A 13,620-nucleotide genomic window follows, 5' to 3' on the forward strand; every position below is an offset into this window, starting at 1 on the left:
CGGCAGGCCTCAGCTGGGCACGGCACCGGTTACGGCATGCCAGGGCTGGGCTGCAGGGACCCACGCTCAGCACCGGCCTCTCAGCAGCCTGTGAAGCACTAACACTCCCCGGCCCTGCACTGGCTAAAGTGCAGCTGGGCAGGGACTGGCCGGGGCACAGCCGCCGGAGAGGCGCTCCGGGGGGACGGGAGCTGCAGTCACAGGTGCCGAACGCAGCAGCAACACGCTGCAGCACAGCTCCGGGCTGCGACCGGCTGAGACACGCTGGCAGACTGCCATTGTTCTGTCTCTGCTGCCAGCACGGCCCAGCCCCTTCTTGCAGCCAGTGGCCGGGTGAAGTTCAGGGCTCGCCCTACCCGGCTGTACCGCCCCAGCAGAGCTGGCACTAAACCCCACCTCACCGGCCCTACGCAGCCAGCCCTCCCGGCAGCCCGAGCCCAGGCGCACACGGACGGTCCCCGAGGCCAGACCGAGCTGGGCCTGAGAGGGACGTGCGCTGTTTGCACCGAGGTGTGGGGCCGAGCGAGTTAGCAACAGGAGGCTGAGGCTTCCCTGGTGCTGTTCCTACTGCTCGTGCGCAGGTGCTGGGCTGTGTGCCAGCCTCCGCTGTGCACTTGGACTTCCAACAGGCTGCCAGCTATTTTGTGGGCAAGGACCTGCTCCGTCAGATGCATCTTGTGCAGCGGGTCTTTGGCCACGAAAGCTGATGCTCCAAACATCTGTTAGCCTATAAGGTGCCACGGGACTTCTTGCTGTTCTCGAAGATGCGGACTAACTCGGCCACCCCTCTGATAGTTGTACTTCAAACGCTTGCCTCTGGGAGGCACCAGCTAGAGGTTTGGCCGACCTGCTGCGGAGGGCAAGTGCCCGGCAGCACCCCGCTGGCTGACAGGGGCTGGAAGTGGTGCCAGATCACGTCCGAGCAGCGCTGCTGGGAATGGCAGGAACGCCCGGGCTGCTACCTAGCTAAGGCTGAGTCGTGTTCAGACGGGAACCTGCATGTGACAAACCCCATCCTGGGACGCGCGTCCCCATGGCGAGGGCAACGCGCTTCCCTCCACGAGGGCCAGGGTAGAGCGGGGGCCCCGGCGGCTCTTGCATTCTTCTCATTTCAGCTCATTGTTTCTGGAGCATCTGTGCTGTGCAGTGAGCCCAAAAGGGCCGACGGCCCATCCCAACAGACTGCCCCGGTTCTGTCTCTGCTGCCAGGCGGCGCTGAGCGTCCCGCTGCTGTGGCGTCACCTGAGTCCTCGGAACAATTCTACTTCCAGCCGTTCCAGCGCCAGGCGCTGAAGCAGGGGCCCGGCTTGCTCCATAGGCGAGCGCCGAGGCACTCGCTGACCTGGGCCAGGCTAGTCCTCTGGGACTGGAAGAGCCTCTTCTGACGGGGTGAGATTGGCTCTCTCAACCTCTCACCAGTGGCTGCGCAGGGAAACTGGAGGGGACAAGGGCCTTGCCTGAGGGATGCCGGCTGGCCAGGGCACCCACAGAGGTGCTCAGGGTGATGGGTTTGGTGCCTGGCAGGGGAAGATGCCAGTAGCCCTGTCTCTGAGCAATTTGCCCTGATTTGAGCCTCTCAGTGGTGCCCCCAACACCCCCCATGTTACACGGGGTCGCACTGGGCCCCGCAGAGGTGTGGCCGGGTGCCAGGCAGGACACCAGGCACCTGGACCTTGGCCCCAGGCAGCCAAGTTCTGCAGGAAACACACTCCGGAAGGCCCCAGCCAAGGGGTCAGGGCAGCTGCAAGCAGGGCCCTGAATCAGCAGCACGCCTCACACCTCCGGCCAGAGGAGCCCCACATCTCGCCTTGCTGCCTGGAAGAGGCCCTGACTCGACCAGGCCAACGCGCACCACTGCACGCGAGGTCACAAAGCCCCCGGCTAACGGCGCCAAGGGCCAGCCCTGCACCTGCCCAGAGGCCTGCAGGCAGCAGGACGCCCAGAGGTCTGGGGCAGCTCCCGGGTGCAGAGGTGAGAGCCAACCACAGACAGCGACCACGCCGCAGATGACACGCCCTGGCTGGGCCTGCACCAGGGGAGCCGCAGGCGCCTGCCTCCTCTGCACCCGCCCTGCCCTGCACAAGCGGGGATGCAGCCACAGGGGTAGAGAGCTGCCTGTGGGCTCCCGCCCCCCTGCGGGGCACCCCCAGGTCCCTGCTTGCTACACCCTCTGCCGTGGCCCGCAGCCAGGGAGTCGAGGTGCAGCCTTGGTGGGTGTGTCTGGCAGTGCCCCATTCAGCCTGCACTGGACAGGAGACGGCTTCTCCCACGGCGCCCCACTAGGAAAAGCCAGGCGGGGGAGCGATTCTCCCTCGGTCTCGGCAGAAGCTGAGTCGAGGAGCTGGCTGGGAGCGAGAGGATCCGGACCGAGCAGGAACCGCAGCGGACCCAGCCCAGCCCAGCCCCAACTACGGCTGCAGCTGTGCGTCCTGCGTGTGCTTTTGGGTGCCAGCCCTTCCCATGCCTCCCAGCTCCCACGGGCACTCAGGCCAGGCCTTCGGGATGCCGGCTTGCCGCCCCCTTTGCTGCCCTGGGGGAGAGCGAGCAGAGGTGGGGCTCAAGACGACAGCCAGTGGATCCCAGGGGTTGCCACGACCGGCTCAGCCTCTCCTGGGGTGTCCCCGCCCAGTATTTCAGAGTGCACTGGAAACTCCCTCCCGGCCCCACCGCTTGGCACAGTGCCCGTGGAAGCAGCAGCTCCGTCCAGGCTCAGGAGTCATGGGTGCTCCTTCCTAGTGCTGCCGTGAGGGCTGGCCACATGCGCAGGACGCTGCTGAACTCCCGCAGGATCCGGGGACACAGCGGGTCCCGGGCCCTGCCCTTCACTCTTCCAACGGCCAGGCACACGCGGCTTCCGGAGTGCGGGGCGAGGGGCTTTCCTGGGCGGCTGCTCAGCCAGCACCCTTCCTGCCGCTGCCCAGACCCGCCCGCAGCCAGGCCACCGTGTAGCAACAGAGGGGAGATGAGTCAGGGCTATTGCACAATGCGATTCCAGAGGCAGCAACGACCCGTCCCTCCAGCTGCCAAGGGCTGCTTGTTTGGCTTGTGCAAACGAAGTCAGCCCAGCCCGCCCACGCAGCCTGCACTATCAGTTCCCAACTGGCCACAGGCCCATGCGGCACCAGGAACCTCCCACGCTTCCAGGCCCCTCGCCGCAAGGTGCCAGCCCAGCCCAGCCCGGGCCACGCCAAAGCGCAGGTCGCCTTGGAACTGAGACCCGCGCCTTGTTGCCCCACTGCTCAGCATGAGCCCCCTCCTCACTGCCCAGGACGCTGCCCAGGGACGCAGCCGTGCAGCGGGGCTGGCTGCCGAGGGCGAGCGCTGCTCGGGCTCGGAGCAGGGCACACCACAGAGTCAGGCTGCACAAGGCCGCTTCAGCACTGTGCAAAGGAAACAGGTGGTGGGCTCCCAGCTCCTGGGGCTGGGGGCGCGGAAGGGGCCCCAGCACAGCCTGCTCCCGGAAGAACACGCAGCCAAGAGAAAAGCAAACAGCAGCACAATGCCAGGAGCCGGCCGGACGCAAACAGCCGCCGATCAGTAAGATTAGGGAACAGCCCAGGCAGCCCAGACGCGCTCCGGCAGAGACTGCTTAGCCAGGTGCTGCCGCTGGTATCAGCCACGCCTCCTAGGGCAGGGCCCACGGTGACTCCTGGGGCCAGGCCCCATGAGACCCCCCCTTCTCCAGCTGGGAATCACGGGGGAACCCTTGCAGCCTGCGAGGCTCCAGTCACATTTGTGCAGGCGAATACCGTAAGCCCGCCGGCCACGCCCTGGCAGGGATCCACTCGCGCCCCACTGACCAGTAACGAACCTGCTGTTTGATGCACGAGGCCGCAGCGCCATTAGGGCTCATCTAGAAATGGTGGGGCAGGAAGCACTGGAAGCCACTGAGCACAAGAACGGCCAGACTGGGTCAGACCAAAGGTCCATCCAGCCCAGTAGCCTGGCTGCCGTCGGTGGCCAGTGCCAGGTGCCCCATAGGAGGTGAACCGAAGACAATGATCAAGCGATTTGTCTCCTGCCCTCCATCTCCCGCCCAGTGTAATGCCCAGTGTGGCTACTGGCCCCAGATATTGTGCTGGGGTGGTGGGCGGGGTGTGTGTGTGTGTGTGTGAGGCGTCTAAGGAACGCTGATGCTGCCCGGAATCTGCGTGTGTTACCCATGTGCCTGTATCATGTCTGTCGGTAAAGTTACAGATTTTGGCTGTGTTAGAAAATATTTCAGTGCTGAGCTTCTCAGTAGGAGGTATCAGAGAGGGAGCCGTGTTAGTCTGTCTCTGCAAAAACAACAAGAAGTCCTGTGGCACCTTCCAGACTAACAGATATTTTGGAGCACAAGCTTTCGTGGGCAAAGACCCGCTTCATCAGATGCACGTCCGTATTTGCTTTGATCCGTCAGACCGAGACAAACATCTACAAGACCTTTACCAAGCTTTCCTCAAACTGCACTACCCACCTAGGGAAGTGAGGAAACAGATTGACAGAGCCAGACGGGTACCCAGAAGCCACCTGCTACAAGACAGGCCTCACAAGGAAAACAAGAGAACACCACTGACCATCTCATACAGCCCCCACCTAAGGCCTCTCCAGCGCATCAGCAGTGATCTGCAACCCATCCTGAACAACGAACTTTCACTCTCACAGACATTGGAAGGCAGGCCTGTCCTCGCCTACAGCCAGCCTGCCAACCTCAAACAAATCCTCACCAGCAGCCATAGACCACAACACAGTAACTCTAAACCTGGAACCAATCCCTGCAACAAACCTCCCTGCCAGCTCTGCTCACATATCCACACCAGCGATATCATCACAGGGCCTAACATCAACCACACCATCAGGGGCTCCTTTGCCTGCACATCTACTAATATAATACATGCCATCATGTGCCAGCAATGCCCCACTGCAATTTACATTGGCCAAACTGGACAGTCTCTCTGTAAAAGAGTAAATGGACATAAATCAGACATCAGGAACGGTAACGTACAGAAGCCTGTGGGGGAACACTTCAAACTCCCTGGACGCTCAGTAACAGATTTAAAAGTAGCCATCCTACAACAAAGAAATTTCAAAAATCAAAAGGAGAAAGAAATCTCAGAGCTGCAATTTAGTTGCAAATTTGACTCCATCAACCAAGGACTGAACAGAGACTGGGAGTGGCTGGCCTCTTATAAAGGCAGCTTCTCTGTGCTGGAAGTTCACACCTCCACATTAGACTGACAATGGGCCACATCCCCCCTGGCTGATCTGACTTGTTTTTTCTCCTCTCTTGATGTAGTAGGCAGTAGTAGTAGGCATCCTTCGATCCCGAGGGATCATGGGTTTGCGCCCCAGCTGGACTGATTCGAGCAGCGTCTTTTGTGACTGTGCAATCCAATCCGAGAGTGGCAGTCCTTTCCGCAGCGTGAACAGCAGTAGGAAGATACCTCTCTGGTATCACAGGCACGGGTCTTCCTGAGGACTCTCCTGTCTTCCGCTTCCTTCACCAAGGTAGTTTCATACATAACAAGAGCTTCCTTCACTCCCTGTTTCCAGGCATGCCTGTCTGAGGCGAGCGAATGCCAGGTGTTCACACTGATAGAAAGAGCGCTGAGGTCACGCTTGCACGTGTCCTTGTAGCGTAATTTAGGTCGCCCTTTCGGCCTCTTTCCAGACGCCAGTTGGCCGAAGAGGAGGTCCTTCGGTATTCAGCCATCCGTCATACGTGACGCATGGCCCAGCCAGCGCATACGCCTCTGTCTGAGAAGGGTGAACGCAGGGGCGGTGCCTGCCCTCTCAAGCACTGCGCTACTGGGGATCTTGTCCTGCCATGAGATACCGAGTATGCGCCTAAGACAGCCCATGAGGAATGTGTTGGGCCGCTGCTCTTGTTTTGAGCACAAAGTCCACGTTTCACTGGCATACAGCAGTGTGCTCAAAACACAGGCTGTGTAGACCTGCACCTTGGTGTGTACAGTGAGCTTATTGTTAGCCCATACTCTCTTCATCAGCCTGGAGAACGTTGTGGCGGCTTTTCCAACACGCTTGTTGATCTCACTAGCAAGTGACAAGTTGTCCGAGATCGTTGAGCCTAGGTACATGAACTCATGGACGACTTCCAGTTCGTAGTCTAGCACGCTGATAGATGGCTCGTTACCCACGTTTTGGCCCATCACCTCTTGATGTATACTACTGGTAATGGGCCATTTCCACCCTGACTGAATAGACCTTGTCAGCTCTGGCCTCCCTCTTACTGGGACCCCACTCTTTAAATACCCCTCCGAACCCTGCCCCCACTCGTGCATCTGACGAAGCGGGTCTTTGTCCAGGAAAGCCTATGCTCCAAAATATCTGTTAGTATCTGCCACGGGACTGCTTGTTGTTCTCAGTAAGGAGGTGTGAACTCAGCCCCCTCCCCACCCCCAGGATGAATGGACTATAAACAAGTGCTCACACACCGAACCCACATCCCAGCTGCTGGGACCTGTCAATGGGATGCAGCCCTCTGGTCAGGGGACCTGGGCTGAAACCAAGGACCGGGCCCAGTTCAGAAACTGGAGACTGTCGCCTGGGATTCATCCAATGGCAACTGGCCACAACAGCCCACCTGGGTCGGGTGGGGGCGGCCCCTCAAGGGCCTCTGGGAAGAACAAAGGGCTTTGTCCCTGGACACAAGGGACAACGAAGAGAACAATAGCGCGGACTTAGCAGTGTCTGTCTTGGATCCTTTGTCTTGGGGTCGCCAAGGGTCCATGTCCCAGCAGGGGGACCCCAGCGGCTGGAACTACAACGCTCCAGTGACTGAATCTATGTACCCTGACACAAACCTTCAGAGACCCTCCAGAGTCAGCAGGTAACACCACCGGCTGCACCAGTAGCTATGACTGACGCGGGGAAGTGTTGCTCTAACCACTCTTCTCTCTAACCCTGCTCTTTCTTTTGTGTTAATAACCCCGCAGATATCGGATCTAAAGAACTGGTGAGCGTTGTGTGGGTAAGAGCCAAGTGTATATTGACCGGGGTCTGGGGCTGGGCCCTTTGGGGTCTGGAAGAATCTGCAGTGCTGGGTGAAACAGGCTTAAGGTTGTCGGGCTGGGCTGGTAGAGCAGCTGGGAAGTCTGTGGGTTTGTTTGTGTGGCTCCTGGCTGGCCAGTGGGGCTGGCAGAGGGGCTGTTGTGGCTGGTTGGATTTGCCTCAGTGAGAAGGAAATCCCAGCCTGGGGCTGTAAGCAGCCTGGATTTAAGCAAAGATACCCTGGACTGATTTCTCTAGCTGTGCCCAGAAACCCCATCCTATCACGCAGGTGCAGCTGCCCACAGTCACCCCAGACCCTCCCAAACCCAGACAGTGCAGGGGAACAGGGACGGCTAGTCAGCGCTCCCCATTTACCCGCCCCCCTCCAGGGTGGGCGCCGACCGCAGGCACTCACATTGTGGGGGCAGTACTCAATGCCCTGGAAGAAGCTGAGCCCCCGGGACAGCTGGTGCTGGGCGAGGCTGCAGCACTGGGCCATGCCATCCTCGATGGCCTGGTTGATGAGGCGCACGGGGAAGGCACAGACGGCCGAGCTGTGGAGTGGCACCGAGCTCTCCGGTTCGCTCTCCGCGAAGGCGCCGAACAGGACCAGCTCGGTGTCATTGACGCTGAGCTCCTGGGCCAGCCGCAGGCCAGGCCGGGCCACGTGGGCCGCCTGCAGAAGGTTGAAGGCCACGTCACGGCGGTGCGCCCCATCTGAGCGCCGCCGGCGCTTGGACTCGAAACGGCAGTCCAGGACCAGCTCACGGTAGCGGCGCAGGTCGTGCTCCTGGGTGCTGAGGCGCACCAGCCGCGTGTGGAACGAGGCGTCCGCAGGGTTCTCCTTCTGCACGGTCAGGAAGTACACGAAGTCCTGGTCGCTGAAGGCGTACACGTAGGTGATGGGGTAGGAATCCTGCAGCGCCGGCAGCACGCTGAGGGAGTGGAAGTCGGGGACGAAGCCGTGCAAGGTGGCCTTCGGCCGCCGGACAGACACCGACTGGGGGCTGTACTGCGCAGCGATGCTGCTGTTGATGGTTGAGGCGATGTAGAAGTACGAAACACGGCCGCTCTCGGCCACCAGCACCCGCGTTCCCAGGGGGCTGGCCACGCAGTCCGGGCATGCCTCGGGGCGGTTCTCCTCTGCGTACAAACAGTCGGTGGCGATAACCACAACCTGCTCGTCTTGGACCTGCAATATGTGCCGGAAACACCGGCCGTGCTGGGAGGTGCCACAGCTGTACAGCCACGGCTCCGACGGGTCCTGCACCAGGACCACGTTGTCTGTGTCTTCAGGCCTCGGCCCCGCTCCTGGCTGCGGGCACTGGGCGCAGATCTCGCACTGGGCACTGCCCACGGGGCCCGTCACGATGACAGACAGGTTGGCCAGCGCCGGGCTGAGCACGTAGATCTTGTTCCGCACGGCCACAAAGAGGGCGGCCACCCCGCTGGGGCCCTCGTAGGTGACAAGGTTCTGGACAGGACCGTCCGCAGTGAAGTTGGGCAGCTCGTATGTGACAGAGAAGTTCCGGGTGGTGCTGTAGGGAATCCGGGGGCACTGCCAGGTGCCCAGAGACGCTCCAGCGAGCATGCAGCCCAGGGAGAGGCAAGCCCAGAACGAAAGCCCCATGCTCAGGGCGGAAAGGCCGCTCGGGAATCCTGGGCTCCGGAGGTCACCTGAGCACCTCAGCTGTCGGCAGGGCTCAGATCCATGGGGCAGGAGCCACCGTCCTCCTACAGTGGGAATGCCAGTGGGAGAGCACACATTAGTGCAGCCAGGAGGCACGTCCCAGCACCCGCTGGGAGCACAGGGTCTCCCCCCGCCCCGACCAGGCACCTCCTCTCCCGCAGAGTGCAGGAGGGAGTAGGCCCCGTGCTAGCTGGATCCCTCCCAGCTGGCCAGGCAGAGGCCCAGGCAGGCGCTGGCCTGGCTGTCTCCAGCACTGCAGGGAAGAAGTGGGGGGCACTGAGGAGCCGTGAAGCCAGCCACCACCGTGTCAGCCCAATGCTCTCGTGGGCGGGCGAGCGCTGTGACGTCAGAGCAGGGGAGGGTACTCCCAAGCCAGCCCGGATGTAGGTCCCAGGCAGGCCCGTGCACCCTGCGTGCCCGGCTGGCTGCACACGGGGGTGCAGCAGGCACTCAGCAGAGCCGAGGGGCCTGGCTTGGCTCGAGCCAGGTACAACAGCTGCACCCCGAGCGGGGCAGGCTGCATGGCTCTGGGGCCCGCTCCAGCTGGGATGCGCAGGTGACATGGGCACCCCAACTAGCAAGGGAGGTCTCCAGGCACCACTCCCCCAATTTCTCTGCCTGCCGATCAAGGGGCAAAACTCCCGGCCCCACGACCTGCCCCAGCCCAGCGAGCTCCAGTCTGCTCCAGCTGGACAGAGCACCTGTCCCACTGGGTCAGCCTGGCCCTGGAGACAAGTCCCCCCGCACTCCAGGCACCGGTCCCTGGGAAGCAGGCAGGGCTTGGCTCCTGTTCGGGCTGGATTTACATACGGCTCCAGCCTCGGGTCACCTCGGCCGAACCTCTGTCACCGCACGTGGAGGTGCCCTCGAGCCCAGGTCATGCAGCCGCAGCCAGCTGGCGACGGAGCTAAGCTGCCACTGCCATGCAAGGGCTCAGGGCTTGTCCATGCAGGAAAGCCTGACCTGACTGGCTACACCGGCGCGGCCTCGGCCAGCCAGTCAGGGAGCAGCCTCAACCTGCAAGGACAGAGCCGTCCTCAGCCCCGGCCACGTACCTGCCCCTTCCCCTGGCCAGCGCCCTCGGGGCACGGCAGCTCTGCCACCGATTTCGCTGCTTGCACACTTCAGCCTCCAGATAAGGGCCAAGGAAAAAGGCGGCTTTGGAGAACAGAACTTCCTCCTCTGGCTCAGCCGGGGCTGGGCTGCTGGCAGCAGCCCCACACCCCCAGCACCACCGTGAGTCTGGCAACGCCCCCGCACCTGCCCTTCTCCCACCCCTCAGCTCTCCACACCTGCCTGGAGGCAGGAGCACGAGGATAAGAGAAGCCAGGCCACTCCCTCCAGCCCACACCCCTGCGCTCGCTCCTGGGGGGCAGGAGCCTGGGGAAGCCACCACACGGTGTTTCCCTGGAGGCAGACGTGGGGCAGGAGATGCCTTCCTGGCCCAAACCCCGCAGGGTACCAACAGTTAAGGGCAGATCTGAAGCAGGGACCCGGTGGTGGCAGCCCCTGCGCCCTCAGGCCCTGCACCCCACACCCCATCCGATGCCTGGCTCTCCCATGCCAGGGGCAGTCTGCCCCCAGCACCCTCCTGCGACTCACACACGCTCCCGACCATGAGACACTGCCCCTGGAGACCGCGCCTGACGCGGGCAGGGACCTCTCCCTGGCACATGGCACTGCTGGGAGGCAACCCAAGGGGCACAGAGCCTCTGCTACCCCGCCCTGCCCCCAGGCTGGCGCCCAACACTGCCCCGGGAAAAGGGAAACCTGGCACCTAGTCACCCCTTGGCCTTCCCCGCCCCCCAGACACCTCCCTGCCAGTCCCCCCACCCCCGAGACACCCCTGCCCTGCGCCCAACCCGAGACACCCCCTGCCTGGCCCCCACCCCAGAGACAACCCTGCCCCACACCCCCTGCCTGGCCCCCACCCCAGAGACAACCCTGCCCCACACCCCCTGCCTGGCCCCCACAACCCTGCCCCACACCCCCTGCCTGGCCCCCACCCCAGAGACAACCCTGCCCCACACCCTCTGCCTGGCCCCCACCCCAGAGACAACCCTGCCCCACACCCTCTGCCTGGCCCCCACCCCAGACACACCCGCCCCACACACCCCTGCCCGCCCCACTTCTGCTCCAGAGACACCCGTGGTTCCCTCCCCGAGCTCCGAGACACCCCCTGACCGCCCCGCCGGGACCCACCGCAGCCGCCGGCAGCTCCCCGCTGCGTCGGGCCGGGCCGGGCCGGGCCGGGCCACCGCGCTCACCTGGCCGGGCAGCTGCGGGGCAGGACGGGGCGGGCTGAGCTGAGCTGAGCCGAGGGAGGGACCCGGCAGCTCCCGCCCCGGGCCGGCACCACGGGCGGCTCCTCCCGCCGGGTCCGCCCCCAGCGCCCCCGGGCGGCCCGCTCACAGCCCGGACAGACACACACACAGCACAGCACACACACCCCGGACAGACACACACACACCACAGCACAGCACAGACACACCCACACCCCGGACAGACACACACACAGCACAGCACACCCCGGACAGACACACACACAGCACAGCACACCCCGGACAGACACACACCCCGGACAGACACACACACACACAGCACAGCACCGCACAGCACAGCACACACAGACACACCCACACCCCGGACAGACACACACACAGCACAGCACAGCCCGGACAGACACACACACACCCCGGACAGACACAGACACAGCACAGCACAGCAGACACAGACACAGACACACACACACCCCGGACAGACACACACACAGCACAGCACAGCACACACAGACACACACACACCCCGGACAGACACACACACAGCACAGCACAGCACACACAGACACACACACACCCCGGACAGACACACACACAGACACTCACTCCCCGGACAGACACACACACCCCGGACAGACACACCCTGGACAGACACACACACAGCACAGCACACACACACCCCGGACAGACACACCCTGGACAGACACACACACAGCACAGCACACACACACCCCGGACAGACACACACACAGAGCACAGCACAGCACACACAGACACACACCCCGGACAGACACACACACAGCACAGCACAGACACACCCCGGACTGACACAGCCCGGACAGACACACACAGACAAACACACAGCACAGCACACACACACCCCAGACAGACACACACACAGCACAGCACAAACAGACAGACACACACCAGCACAGCACACACACACCCTGGACAGACACACACACGGCACAGCATACACACACCCCGGACAGACACGCGCACAGCACAGCACAGCACAGCACAGCACACACACACACACAGCACAGCATGCGGACACACACCCCGGACAGACACACACAGCACAGACACACCCCAGACAGACACACACAGACACACCCCGGACAGACACAGCACAGACACACAGCACAGACACACACACACCCCAGACAGACACACACAGACACACACACACACCCCGGACAGACAGACACCCCGGACAGACACACACTCTGGACAGACACAGACACAGACACACAACACAGACAGATGGGCAGACACATAGATACACACACTGTATTCACACACCCCAGACAGCCACACGCCGGACAGACACACACACCGGACAGCCACAAACCAGACAGACAGACAGATGGACACACACATCCAGGACAGACATACACACACCCCGGACAGCCACATCCAGGACAGACAGACAGACACATTGTATTCACACACCCTGGACAGCCACACACTGAATGGATGGACGGACAGATACACACCCCGGACGGACACACACACACCCCGGACAGCCACATGCCGGACAGACACCCTGGACAGACAGACAGACAGACAGACACACGGTACAGACACACCCCGGACAGCCACACGCCAGATGAACAGGCACAGCCTGGACAGACACACACACATCCAGGACAGACAAACAGACACACGCTGTATTCACACACCCTGGACAGCCACGAACTGGATGGGCAGACACATGCCAGCAGACAGACAGACACATACACATCCGGGACAGACACACACCGATAGCCAGCCAGCTGCACACACTGTATACACACACCCCGGACGGCCACACGCCAGACAGACAGACTCATGCTCTATTCACACATTCTGGACAGCCACATGCTAGACAGACAGACAGACAGAGGCCCCAGAGAGACGGACACGCTGTATACACACACGCACCCTGGATGGACACACCCTGGACAAATACACCTGGACACACACTACACAGACATATCCTGGACAGACACAGGGACAGAGACATACACACATTCCCATTCAGTACATACACAAACACACATATTCACAGCTCAGATCGATTGACACACCCACAAATATCCTGTACAAATGCACACACCTTCCTACACGCATCCCTTGGACAGACACACACTCACAGAGAGGTACAGGCACTCCATACACTCATGCATACAGACACGGATACACACAGCCCTGCACTTTCACACTTGCAGATACACACACGCACCCATTTGCAGATATAAGTGTGCGCTCAGAGCTGTGCCCACAAGCACACCCACGTATACCCACTCCTAGCTGCACACAACCACACCTCAGCCCCACTGGGCACTGGTTTCCGAGTACAGGAAGTAACCCCAGTGCCACGGGCAGCAGCCTGAAGAGAAGCCGGCGGGGGGGCCAGCAGTTCTCGGCTGGGAAATGCCCCATGTGGGTCGCCTTCCCAGGGCTCTCCCATTCCCTCTGGCAGGCCCTGGCTGGCTGGCCGAGGCCGGGCCTTGCACACTCCTGCCACCCAAGAGGCAGTGCTGAGCAAGGCCCTGGACCGCCTGGCGGGTCCTGCATTGCAGCCCTGGCTCCCAGCCTGGCCGCAGCAGCTGCCTCCCTCCTTTCCCTCCCCAGTGCATGAGTCTGCCTTGCTTTGTCAACCTGGAAGTGGGAGCA

At 62.0% G+C, this 13,620-nt stretch overlaps 1 protein-coding gene across 1 annotated transcript in view; it reads right to left on the minus strand.

Annotated features, from left to right (window-relative positions):
• MST1R (macrophage stimulating 1 receptor) overlaps positions 1-10,891 on the minus strand; it is a 34,127-nt gene extending 23,236 nt beyond the window's left edge. Inside the window, exons 1-2 of the mRNA XM_075006059.1 lie at positions 10,883-10,891; positions 7,406-8,724 (exon numbers count right to left, since the gene is read on the minus strand). Of these exons, the coding sequence (XP_074862160.1) occupies positions 7,406-8,620 (1,215 nt within the window). The 5' untranslated portion in view covers positions 8,621-8,724; positions 10,883-10,891. The remainder of the gene's footprint in view (positions 1-7,405; positions 8,725-10,882) is intronic.
• Positions 10,892-13,620: the final 2,729 nt, after the last annotated feature.

This window comes from Carettochelys insculpta, chromosome 11 (genome assembly GCF_033958435.1).
Source record: "Carettochelys insculpta isolate YL-2023 chromosome 11, ASM3395843v1, whole genome shotgun sequence".
Classification (NCBI taxonomy): domain Eukaryota; kingdom Metazoa; phylum Chordata; order Testudines; family Carettochelyidae; genus Carettochelys; species Carettochelys insculpta.